Source organism: Lolium rigidum, chromosome 4 (assembly GCF_022539505.1).
Source record: "Lolium rigidum isolate FL_2022 chromosome 4, APGP_CSIRO_Lrig_0.1, whole genome shotgun sequence".
NCBI lineage: Eukaryota > Viridiplantae > Streptophyta > Magnoliopsida > Poales > Poaceae > Lolium > Lolium rigidum.
This window is the reverse complement of record NC_061511.1, coordinates 197,954,608-197,967,841: the sequence shown is the minus strand read 5'-3', so window position 1 is coordinate 197,967,841 and position 13,234 is coordinate 197,954,608. Positions and strand designations below refer to the sequence as shown.

Genomic DNA, 13,234 nt, shown 5'->3' with positions numbered 1-13,234 from the left:
TCTACGTTTACACTGCAGAGAACCTGCTTCACCGGCCCACGCACATTGCCCGCCGCCTAGAAGTAAATGCTGGCCCACAGGCTGGACCTAACGAAGGAGTGGCAAACAAGCCCAACCATTATTCATCTCCACCCTGTCCAATCCAATTCCAATCCAGCACCGCCGCTTCCCAGCTCAACCGTCCTATAAATTACACATCGCAAACATGCTTGCATATCGACTGTGTGGCGTCGCAATCGCGATCGCAATCAAATTCATCCCCGTCCACATCGAGCAGCAGCGAGCTAGCAGCTCACTAGCTCAGTCACAGTGTCACTCACTTACACACACTTGGTCGTTGCTACAACTTGATATAATGGGGTTTGTGTGGCGATCGCTGGCGGTGGTGCTGGCCGTGCTGGGCGCGGCAGCGACGATGGCCGGAGCGGCGCCGCAGGTGCCGTGCTACTTCGTGTTCGGCGACTCGCTGGTGGACAACGGCAACAACAACGGCATCGTGTCGATGGCGCGCGCGAACTACCCGCCCTACGGCATCGACTTCGCCGGCGGCCCCACCGGCCGCTTCTCCAACGGCCTCACCACCGTCGACGTCATCTGTAAGCAAATGATCAATTCGGGCATTGCATACGGCAGTTTCCCCATGACACATTTCTGAGTACGTACACTTACGCTTGCGCACGTCGATCGGGTGCACTGCAGCCAGGCTTCTGGGCTTCGACGACTTCATCCCGCCGTTCGCCGGCGCGAGCAGCGACCAGCTCCTCACCGGCGTCAACTTCGCCTCCGCCGCCGCCGGCATCCGGGAGGAGACCGGACAGCAGCTGGTACGTACATTACCATTCCACACGTCGATCATTCAGAGGCCGTACGTGCTGCGTGACAACGACAATGCAAATGCCGGTGCAGGGTGGCCGGATCACCTTCAGCGGGCAGGTCCAGAACTACCAGAGCGCGGTGGAGCAGCTGGTGAGCATCCTGGGCGACGAGGACTCGGCGGCGGCGCGGCTGAGCCAGTGCATCTTCACCATCGGCATGGGCAGCAACGACTACCTCAACAACTACTTCCAGCCGGCCTTCTACGACACGGCGAACCGCTACACGCCTACGCAGTACGCCGACGACCTGGCGGCGCGCTTCGTGCCGCTGCTCCAGGCCCTCTACAGCTACGGGGCGCGCAAGGTGGCGCTGATGGGGGTGGGGCAGGTCGGGTGCAGTCCCAACGAGCTGGCCACGCAGAGCGCCAACGGCGTCACCTGCGTCGACCGCATCAACGTCGCCGTCAGGATGTTCAACCAGCGCCTCCTCCGCGTCGTCGACCAGTTCAACCGCCTACCGGGGGCGCACTTCACCTTCATCAACATCGATGGCATCTTCTCCGACATCCTCAGGGCGCCCGGGTCACACGGCCTCAGGGTCACCAACCAGGGATGCTGCGGGGTGGGGAGGAACAATGGGCAGGTCACCTGCCTGCCGTTCCAGACGCCATGCGCCAACAGGCACGAGTACCTCTTCTGGGACGCCTTCCACCCGACGGAGGCGGCCAACGTGCTCGTCGGACAGCGGGCTTACAGCGCCCGCCTGTCCTCCGACGTGTACCCCGTCGACCTCCGGACCCTCGCCCGCCTCTAGTCTATCTGACTTGTCGGTCGGCGGCGGTGGCGTCGCCATTTCTGTGTGGAGTGCAGACATTGTATACTATATATGTCACTAAAAATATATGCAGAGTTTTGATTCTTGGGTATAGACAACACAGACAAATTACAAGCAACCGAATTTTGCAACTGTATACTCTTACTGAATTCACAGTAACAATGCATGATTGAGAAGCAATTAATTTAAACAGCTGCCCTTGCATAGGGTGCATTGCAAGCACACAGTTCACAGCGTTCATTGATTTGCCGGGAGAACTCAGTCAGCAAAAACATACGTGTAGGAATACAACAACAGAGCAAAAGCTTATTGGGGGGGCGCTGTGTAGCACAAATCCACCACTGGCAAACTAACAAGAGGAAAAATTACAGATATTCCCTTTCAATGCTGGAAAACTTCTATCTGTTCCAGCACTGAGATTACCATCTTACCAAAATGCAGGCGCCAGGAGATTCACTGCGAGCATAGTTCAGCAAGAACAGTATGAAAGGGCTTAGCTAGTATGAAGGGGCTCCCTCCATAAACTCATCTTTCTGGTTTCGAGTTGGACTGGGTATGAATTCTCCTTCAGCATTAACCAGTCCGATGGCAATGAGAAGACTTGAATCAACCACCAGGAGAATGGTGGTAAAACTCTGCAATTTTCAACACATGTCAGTCTTCTTTGATTTTGTTTATTTTTTTATCAAAGGGGGTTGCACCCCAGCTTCATCAACGAAACTCAATCAATCTTCTTTGATGAACCTGCTACTGTGCAAGAATTATTCTCCACTTCAAACTGTACGACCGAATGCACAGGCCAGGAATCTTCTTGGTCCATGCTAGCACTAGCACATGGCTGAAGTATGTGCTTTGCTCCAGATTTCAGCTGAACAGGCCTTGTTCCCACGCTATTGACAGACTCTGTCCATGCTGTACGTGTAGGTGTATCATTGTTTATAACCCGAAGATTCTTCTCAGGTTCAGTGCTGAGACGAACAGGTATATATTGAGGTTGTCGATGTGGTGTAGATCCACATGGATCTATCCCTTTTTCTGGGAGTGGTGACTGATTTGGGTTCTTTCCTACTACTGCTATGGAAGGTTTCTTTGGTAATGCCAATAAACCATTGTCCTTTCCTACTGGCCTTTTGAAACTTCTGTCCATTTGTTTCGAGCTCTCAAGATTTGATCCTATCGGAGCCTGTTTCATGCCCTTATCTTTTATTATCGCACCTGGAGCGCTAACTTTGCCTGGTTGACTAGAAAAGGGAGCTGGTGGGTGAAATGGAGTAGATCCATGAGGCTGTGCACCTTCGCTACTGTAAACATGGGAAGACACCATTGAAGGGGGCAATGGGCGGAGGGAGGTAAACTTTGTCGGAGTTGTTAGAGCAGGAGTGCTCTGAACAGAGTAACCAGACATAATAGGTGCTGCTGGGGGCCTTTGTGCCATGTTGCTGCCGTTTCGAGGGAAAAAGCTAGACTGAGGCGGCCTTGGTGTTGTTTCCACGAAGTTTTTGAACTTGTTCCATGGATCGTAATATGACATTGCTGGAACACTGGGAGTGCCTCTGCAGTCCACAGCACCAGGTTGTAGATGAGTAGCAGTACTCTGGACCCGCCCAACTTGCACAGCTGGTCGCTGATGCCCTAGCCCAACCTCATTGTATCTGCTGACTGGTTGTACAGACGCCTTGTTTGGCACAGCCAGTTGAGGTTGCTGGCTGTGATTGCTTTCACGGAAACCAGACCCTTGCACAGCTGCTGGAACAGAAGAAAAATATGGTACAGACCCTTGCTCAGCTGCTGGAACAGAAGAAAAATATGGTACAGACCCTTGCTCAGCTCCTGGAACAGAAGAAAAATATGGTACAGACCCTTGCTCAGCTGCTGGAACAGAAGAAAAACATGATACATATTCAGATGGTGTTCTCCCTCCATTTGAAACCCCAATTCTGGTACGTAGATCAACCAACCCTCCAAGAAACAATTGAGGAAAAGCTTGTGTGCGCATTCCTGGAAAGTAATGATCTTCAGCTCTGATTTGTTTACTGGAACATGGACCCCAGTTATCTAGACCTCCACATTGTTTACTGCTGGTTCCAAGATTAACTGTTTTGCCCATGAGGCGCATTGTTGTATCAACAGCAGGTTGCATGTTCTGCTCATAATTCAGTCTTGGGAAGCAGCTTTGCATCTGGAGCGACTTCTGCAGTTGATTATCATGTCCCATGCATTGAGCGCAAGAACATTGCTCTGAACTAGCTTGCTGGTTGCTGCATGAATAGTTATTGCTGGATACGGCATAATTATGAACTTCCATCCTTTGAGAACTCGCAGACTGTCTGAAACCCATACTATATGCAGTTGGCACTTTGGAAGTAAGATGAGTGTCTGGCTGAATACCAAAATTAGCAACTGTAAAAAATGGCGGAGCTTGACCTTGATGGTTGATTCTTAAATGGGAATAATCCAAGCACGCATTAGGTGTGACAAAAGTTGGAGATGTTGAAGGATGCAGAGAATCCTGCCCCAAGCATTGCCTTTTAAACAGCTCATCAGGATTAAGGGTACCACCAGGTTGAACCCTGACGAATTCACCATGCGAATTAAGAGGAAGACCCATATAGCCGCCACTGAAGGATATGTTCCTGCATGCAGATACAGAATCTGTAGCTTGTGCATCTGTTGATTTGCTTGATCCTGTTGAGGTATTTATACTGCTCACCATGTCATTACCAGATCTAACAACACTAGATTGAACTTCTGTCAAGTGGCAGTTAGCAACCAATCTTTCCTGAGGAATTGTTTTTCTGTTCCTATCAGATGCTTCTCTGAGAGAAGCAGCATAACAGGAACTTGAAGGCTGTGGCAACGGCATTCTAATGAAATTCCCTGGTCTTGTGTCATGTGCTAAACCAGCAGCAGCAGATGATCCTTGTGGTATGATCCGACGGTTTTCTTCAGCTTGACACCCAATACCAAGATAAAGGCCCTCTTGCACAGGAAAGTCCACGTCAACAAACTTTTGAGCAAGCCCTTGACTAGATAAGGCAGCTGGGGAGCTCAGACGATTGACATTGCCCCTCTTGGAAATCTCTATGCAATGATTCAGATCCATGGACTTGCTCATCATAGTTTTCTCCTTTGAATTGGTAAGTGGAACAGTATGGGAGGCGCCAGATGAACCTACCTTCTCAGATAAAGAGCTGCTATCCTGCTCAACAGTCTCTGAAGTAGCATCAATCCGTTGATGCACCAAATGTGGCTCTTCCTTGTTGCTCTGGGAACTGTCTCTCTGAAAAGTTTGCTGGGATGCCTGCACTACCTGTGATTGCTCTGTGTTATCTCTAGGATGGGAGGCAGTCAATTCACATATGTCATCCGCGTCAGAAAAAGTAACATGTTTTGATTTGAGAGAAGATTTGGACGGACAAGCATCAGATTTTTTCAGAAATACACCCTCTCCTATTTGTAAGTGTTTCTTAAGAATGGTTTGAACTGCGCTACTGCTCTTGATAACCTTCTGATTAGACAAAACTGACTTCTTGCTTCCCTTTACAACTTTCTTGTTCAATAAAACTGAGACCTCTTGATTTTTCTTTTTCTTGCTAGAAGATTTTTTGAGCTTCCTTTTTTGTATGGCATCTTGAAATAATTGAGAGATGCTAAGTGCTTTCACATTTCCACTTTTCTCCTGAAAAGAAAAAGATCACAGATCACCCTGCTTGTACATGTAGTTTTAGGCTTTCAGAACAGCAGTATACAACATAAAAAGTTCAAATGCGACATAACCAAAGTGTGAACATGTAACTCAGCGAATACTAACATATAGAAAACATGGATATTAGGTTTTCAAAAGTTTGTTCATAGATATACTACTAAGCTTCTAATTTAATTACAAGGAACTGGATCCGTCTAGTTTCATGTAGTACATTGCTATGCTATTTCAGAAGATAATGCAAGTATACACAACTATAATATTTTGGTCAACAGTAGGTATTTCCGATCCCGATTGCTACATCTAAATGGTCAGTCAACCATATCACATGAATACCATTCAGTTAACATTTGAAAACCCGAGGGTGCGCATGTCTATCATGGATCCAGAAAATAGACATGAAATAACCAAACAAAGAAAGAATATATGAAAACAAGCGGGTGTAAGCTGCTTGTTTGCTGATCATGGTATTACATTGCAACGTTTTGCAACACAGTTGGTTAGTTGGGTGCTTGATCTCTCAAGCTTGTCTGTCTAGTGGTCAGGAACTAGCTAGCACAAATGACCAATTGAGCAAGCACAGACCTATATAATGATTGTAAGAGCACATTCAACACAAATCGGACATCTAACTCTTCATAGCAAATTTCTGAATACAAACTTCCTTTCTTAAACGAAATACCCAAAGGCATTTCAAATCTGATCCATGTTAAGGAAACAATTACAAGGACGAGAGCAGTCAGCACTGCAATAGAAACAAACACCAACCACAACCACGCCACGAACACCTAACAAACTCCAATCGCCTTTTGGCTTTTGAAGACCGCCCTAGAAACCGGACAAAGTCAGCATCAATCAAACATCGGTGGGAGCACGACCCAAGCTTCCCGGCGCTCTGACCCGGCGCCACCACTCCTGAAAAGCCTGGATGACGACACCGACCAAACCACCCTGCACACCAAGCAAAAGGAAGGTCCGTCATCATCCTCAGCCAGATCTGACATATCCACTGGTGTTGCCAAGACATTCAGCACAGCTCCATCAACCAACGGAATATCGTTGCCCCGAGAAAGCTAACGGATGAAGATTATCCTCCGGTTGCCGAGATCCAGAGGATCATGCCCCCCCTGGCGTCGGAGCGAACACGTCGGCCAGGGAGGGAAGGAAGGACTTCATTGCTGGAATGCAACTCCCAGTCTTGACATTGCTTCTAATATACGCGAACAAAGACCTAACGAAAACAATCTACACATTGGATGGACATCCAAGTTCCCTCCACTTCCCTGAACCTGGATAGCTACCGGAGGTGGAGGGGAAAGGCGGCCTTGCCGGAGAAGAGAGATGAAACCCTAGCCGCCTTTGGGTGGGGAGAAAAGAAAACGATCTTGTTGTTAGAGATCTGAAGGTCAATCCGCTCAATACGAGTTTCCTGGCAAGCGATTATCCTGGATCCACATTCTATTGCTTGCAAAATCACTTCTACCACCATGGCGATATACACATCTATTGCTTCGAGAGGTCGGATGAACTTGATAGACGCCGGAAAACCATGGGGCAAACAGTATACACACCTACAATATGCATCCTAGTACCAAATCTGCTGCAAACACATTCCAAATCCAAGTAATGCAAATGCGGTACTGCAACGTATATGGTAGTACTAGTGGACCGTCAGATACCGTATGCATCTGGAGCTCGTAGAAACTATACATATGCTGGAAAACCTGGGGCCAAACACATTCTACACATCTGCTACATACACTCTACCAAATCTGAATCTGCTACAAAGACATTACAAACCAGATAATGGAAATGCAATACTTACCCGCAAAAAAAGAAATGCGATACTGAAATGTTGTTAACCAGGGAAAAGACCGCACCTTTTTCCTGGCGGCGTTCTCAGAAGAGGGGGCCTTGTCCTTGCTGAACCCCGCCTTGGTGGGCAAAACCCCGGCCGGCAGCTTCCCCTTGTCGACCTTCCTCCTGACCCTCCTCCCGTCGCCCGCGGGGGCGACCCGCGGCACGGCGGCGAAGAGCTCGACGACGGAGCGCTTGCGGCACATGGCGGCCTTCCTGCGCTCTTCCTCCTCCTCCTCCTCGACCACCACCTCCTTGGCCCGCCTCGCCTCGTCCGCCCACCACCGGAAGCGGCGCACCTCAATGGGCGGCAGCGGGCCCGCCTCCCCGCCCAGCGGCCAGCACCGGTCGCCCTCGTCCGCCGCCCCCGCGCGCGCCCGCGCCGCGAAGCCCCTTCGGATGCAGCAAGAGAAGAAGAGCGTTAGAGCAGATGTAGAAGCGGCGCAATGCGGAGGAGGGAGAAGGGCGAGAGGTCGGTGGTACCGGATCGAGAAGGGCGGGGCGCCGCCGCTGCCAGTGGCGGCCATCGCGGGAGGGCTCCTCCCTTTGCTCGGTGGCTTTTACTCTGCTTCGTTTCCCGCGCCCTGGACTGGGCTACTAGGGTGACGAGACAGTGGAGAGCAGAGGAAAGCGACGTGGGGAGGGAACCCGAGGAGCCGCGCAGGTGCCCAGGCCAGGCGCGGTGGTTCGCCGTGGACCCGTGGTAAACGGACTCCTCTCACCTATGCTCAGCGGCCCCACCCGTTGATTCATTTCGATGGGCCCGCAAACACAAAATCGGCCGTCTCGTTTCTACTATACATTTGCTGTATTTTTTTTAATAAATTATACATTGCAAACATAACTTATAGCACAAAATAAAAAAAAATGTACAGAAATCCTAGGCCTATCTAGTTTTCCTCGTGGTTGTCTTTGATCAGGTCGACGAACACCGATGTTGGCCATGGCTCGGAACAATTTGTGTCGTGAGAGGGGAGGGCGTAGGCGCGGGCCAACACGTGGAAGGTGAAGCGACGCCATTGACGGCAGCGTAGAAGGGCCAGCGGGTGGAAGGCGCAACGATCGTTCAGTTGGTGCTAAGCGGGCCTAGAGCCGGAGCGGGCAGTCCAGGACACGTCTGCACCGATGCATTTCTAGCCTAAATGGATCACCACGGTCTGTTTTGTGCCAGGTCATTAGGCCGGGTTTTGTCTATCCCCCTATTTGCGCGAATTAAAACGGACAACCATCATGCTAATTTTGAAGAACCTAGAGTCGCTTGTTTGAATTCACTAGACTTAGCCCTTTTTAATTAAGGATGGGTCAAAAACAATCAAACACTCCCAGTTTATTTGGGTAATTTAAGTAGTTACGTTATGCGGGACGGGTAGAGTAAGCAATGTCACAACCTCGTAAAATATTTTCAATTCCACAGCTAGGTCATGCCATTTTGGGAGTACTTTAGTTAATCAAAAAAATAGTTTGACCAAAAGAGATCATATAATTTTTATCCTTTTTAAAGTATTCCAAAAGGGTACATGTAATTGAAAGGCTGCCAAATGACCATAGAATTTTTAGGTCAAAGAAGGGTGGTACTGCCGGTAACGGGTGGCAGTGCCACTGTGCGTGAGCGTGGCGCGGTTGATGGTCAGTACGGCGGTGCGCCGGGTGGTATTGGGGTGGGTGGGTTTCCTTGTGGGGCGCGCCCGGACGGTATGGGTGAAGCTGCTGCCCTGCCGGGTAGAGAACAAAACAGGAGTCAAAACAAGGTTCGTCCTCGTGCTAGTACTGCGTTTTGAGTCAGCGCTGCTTGCCCAGTTTTGAGCTCTGAAACTATATACTGTGGGTTTTTTTTACATGAACAGTCGAACAGATGTAACAACGGATGAAACATGCTGCCATGCCATGGAATTGCGACTTTGCGGACGCTGTCATAGAAATGGAGATGGACTGGAAATAACGCAGCAAGGTGATTTATTTACCTGAAGTCCTGAACTACTGCTATGTGCATCCTGCTCCGTGATTCACTTCTTTTTTTTTTTTTTTTTGAGAGAGCTCCGTGATTCACTTCTGGGAACCCAACTGACCACGATCTCGCGCTGGTAGTAATGGCTGACTCTGACCGTGCACTGGTCACCGGTGTGGCCGTGTGGGGTGGGTGGAGGCGGGGCCTGCCTAGTACGGCGATTTACACAAAAATAATCCATTTGTGAAAGAAAAGCACAAACTGACCCTCCGGCTAAACTATTTCACCCATCTAACCTTTTTGTGTGGCGCCCCTCTCATCGGCGCCACACCTCACTGTGTGCGGGCGGCGCCACTCGCCCATCCGACGTGGCGCGGTGCACGCTGATGTGTGCTCGAATCTGACGTGGCAGGATGGGCCACACATTGAAAGTGTGGCGCCACTCGGAAGGGCGCCACACATCCACTTATAATTGCCTAGGACAGTTCTCCAGGGACTTAGCCGTTTTGGCGATCCTGTTTGTGTGGCGCCGATGCCATGGGCGCCACACAGTGCAGTGTGGCGCCGACGCCATGGGCGCCACACAAACAGGCTCGCCAAAACGGCTAAGGACTAAGCGTCCGAAGCCCCTAGATGTTTTCGACATATAATCAACATATGTGGCGCCGACAGTGCAGTGTGGCGCCGGTACCACGGGCGCCACACATTGACTTGTGCTAAACCATGAAAAATTCTACCTTATTTCAACAGTTTTCAATACAACAATAGCAATTTCATACACATAGCACATACATATAGCACACATCATAGCACATAGATTCAAACAACACGTAGCATGACGACATGGTTCAAAATGACATAGAGTTCACAACACGTAGCAATGAAGCTAGAGTTCACAACATGGTTCGAAATCCATCTAAGGTCGACGTCCCCTCCTCACGGGCTGCTTCCGGACAGCCATCCTTTTCGTCCGCTGCCGTTGCTCTTCTTGCGGCTGCACCTCCTGCTGCTCCTCCTCTGAAGATGACGGCTCATCGTTCCTCATCCTCCTCAAAGCTGATCTCCGCGCCGGCTCCTCATCGGACTCAATCACAACCTTCTTTCCTCGGTTGACATAATCGTCCGGAGTGTAACGGTTTGGAGCCTTGCCCCTTGGCTTCAACTGGTACGCAGACCGTGTGGCTTGCTTCTTGCCTCTCGTAATGCTTTGACTCAGAATGGTGTCGTCAGGAATCTTCACAAACATTAACACATGAGATTACAAAAGCTGGAATTAGTAAGCACATGTTTGACAGCAACAAAATAGTCCATACCTCCGCCTCTTCAGAAGAGGATGTAGCCGCAATTTCCCCTTCGCGGCAACCTAGCAAGTTGGCTAACCGCCGTAACTTCCGTCCAGTGTTCTGCGTCACAGAAGTCATGGTTACAAAGCCGCCAAACACAATAGCTTACATTCAAAGTTGGTGACCATACCTTAATGAAATGCCGCATCGGTCCGATAGGCTTTTCATCTCTATGGCTCTGATCCCAAACAACCTCACACTCCGTAGCTGTTTTTTGGATCTCGGACCGCTGTGACAAACATATTATACACAATTTGAGCGACCACATGCCAATATAGATGATGTAGTAGCTGATGAGAGAATACATTACCACGAAGTTCAGAGAGGAAGCAATAGAAGTCGATCTCCCTTGGCGAGCAGTCCTGTTGTACTGGCTTTGCGCAACCTCATCGAACTCGATGGGGTCGTCCAAGATGTCGTCATCATACGCGTGGTTCACTAACTCGATACGCGTGCTTTCATGAAACCATTGGAGATAGATGTTGAAAGCGGCCAAGTCGTGAGGGACAATCTCGACATGTCCGCCATTCCGTATCGCTTCCAAACAGTGTTGGAACGCTGTCACGTGACTTATATGATGGACAGGCCAATTTGTGATCTTCCTCTGCCGCTGCCTATCAAGCCTGCAAGATATTGAGCACAATGGATAAACTTAGATTCTATCGCTTCCTATGATCAACAAGTTCCCATCACATGATTCAAGAAGTTTACCTATGGAGCGCGTGGTCCGTGTCTTGCCACTGAGGTGGGGTCTCCTGAAACAACCCAAACTGTCTCATTACTCTGTGCGGCTGGTGGTATTCAACAAGCCACATGCATATGAGTGGGCACCGCATACGCCAGTAATTCGACTCCTCCGTGCACTTGGGGTTGAGGTCAGTCATCGCCGCGCCAATACGGTAAAAGCTACCATATGGCTCCCAATCCACCTACAGCATACAAATATTTCAAAATTTACAACACGCCAATGAAATTTATGAAATAGGATAGAAAAAGAGTGATGGCTTCAGAAAGGTTACCTGCTCAGAGGTAAGAGTGTCCAACTCCTCAGTGTAGTGCTTGTACATGACCATTGGATCGCTCGTCATCTCCGAGACATTGTCCCAAAGGTATGCCCAAGTGGGCTCCCGATCAGGGTTGTTCCGGTGATGAGGCCATGGCCTCTCGTTGAATCTCTGGGGCCGCCCAACTGATAGGCGGTCCCAGCTCCATACGGAAAGTAGGAGCAAGCATCCACCAATACCGCCCTTCCGAGTCCTGCGACATCCTTCGTCCAACTGCGAAAATAAGACATTTGGTACATACAGAAAATAAGACTTTGTCTAGCAGACTACTATAGAAGAATAGTACATACATCAAATCATCACCTGCCGGTAGAGGTAGGCAAGTGCCGCTGTTCCCCAACTCCACCGGTGCTCCAACACCGTAAGCGCCTTGAGCCAACACCAATGGGCCAACTTCCCACCACTGTCAGCAAAGAGAGTCCTCGGAAGCATGTACCACAAGTACACACGGGTGTATGTCCTGATAGTGTCCTCGTTGGCCCCTTACGGGCATTCTTCAAAGTTAGTCCTGATCCAAGAGAAAGATGCACCGGCGGGAGTTCTCTCCTTTGGATCTTCTGGCGGCGGAGGAGCCATGCCAATAAGGTCCTCCATCTGTCCGCGCCACCCATCAGAAGCTGTGTTCATACACAGTGGGTCGCCCTGAATAGGAAGTCCAAGTATCATGGAAACATCCTGAAGAGTAGGGGTCATCTCGCCGGCCCTCAAGTGGAAGGTGTGCGTCTCCGGCCTCCACCGGTCGACAAGGGCGGTGAGTGCCGCGGCGTTCATGTTCGCCCCCCCCCCCCCCCCCCCGGCTTACAAGCGTCATGAACGGGAGAAGACCGGTGGGCTGGATGAACTCCGTGTACCTCTCGTCATACGGCATTTCACTAACTGTGCCGTGGTAACGAATCTTCAAGGGTTGAAGAACCCTTCTGTTCTCCGTCATATGAAAAGCCCGGTGATCCCTGTCATACTCTTGATCTAGGAGCCACACCATCCTACATGTTTACACAAATACACCATATTATGAGCCATTCCTAACAAATATGAGTTATTCCTACGCAAATACTAGACATATGTAACACATTTGAATACATTTGAATGCACACAATAAAAACTACCATTATTTGTGACCATACATGTTCTAAATTTTGGTTCCACTAACAAATATGAGCAACACATACATGAGAATATATCCAAATAAGCCATCACACATACATCACATACATACATATACATACATAAGAATATGGATACATACATATCTAGGGTTCCTACACATACACATTCATTGAAATTTGATGTCTAGGGTTTCAACAAATCTAGGGTTTCAACACATAGATACATGAGAATATGGATTTCAACACATACATGAGCACATGGATTCAAGTTCTAAGATTTTCATATCTAGGGTTCCATGTCTAAATTGAATTAAATCCGAGAAAATCATGGATGAAACGAAGGGGATCGAGGGAGAATACCTTGAGGAAGGGATTGGGAAGAGATTGGCCGGGCAGATCTGATGATTTGGTGGTGGATTTGGTGGGGGAGAGGGGGGGAGGAGGAGGAACCGCCGGCCGCCTTGCAGGTCTTGAAGAAACAGAGAGGAGATGTGAGGAAGGGTCGGGCTGGGGGCGGCTCGGGCGCCACACATAAGTGGATGTGTGGCGCCCTTCCGAGCGGCGCC

General features: G+C 49.5%; 3 protein-coding genes across 3 annotated transcripts; 1 reads left to right on the top strand and 2 right to left on the bottom strand.

The window, feature by feature from the left end:
• Window positions 1-355: 355 nt before the first annotated feature.
• Window positions 356-1,629, top strand: LOC124648018 (GDSL esterase/lipase At5g45670-like). The gene is made up of 3 exons (XM_047187850.1): window positions 356-596; window positions 700-824; window positions 907-1,629. Exons 1-3 carry the CDS (start codon window positions 356-358, stop codon window positions 1,627-1,629), a joined length of 1,089 nt encoding a protein of 362 aa, XP_047043806.1.
• A 742-nt stretch (window positions 1,630-2,371) lies between these two features.
• LOC124648017 lies at window positions 2,372-7,737 on the bottom strand. Its single transcript, XM_047187849.1, has 4 exons — window positions 7,694-7,737; window positions 7,234-7,603; window positions 3,541-5,329; window positions 2,372-3,426 (listed from the first exon to the last, which is right to left on the bottom strand). The coding sequence occupies exons 1-4, from the start codon at window positions 7,735-7,737 to the stop codon at window positions 2,372-2,374; spliced, it is 3,258 nt and encodes a 1,085-aa protein (XP_047043805.1).
• A 1,026-nt stretch (window positions 7,738-8,763) lies between these two features.
• LOC124648016 lies at window positions 8,764-10,740 on the bottom strand. The gene is made up of 3 exons (XM_047187847.1): window positions 10,469-10,740; window positions 10,156-10,389; window positions 8,764-8,922 (listed from the first exon to the last, which is right to left on the bottom strand). Exons 1-3 carry the CDS (start codon window positions 10,574-10,576, stop codon window positions 8,764-8,766), a joined length of 501 nt encoding a protein of 166 aa, XP_047043803.1. The 5' UTR covers window positions 10,577-10,740.
• Window positions 10,741-13,234: the final 2,494 nt, after the last annotated feature.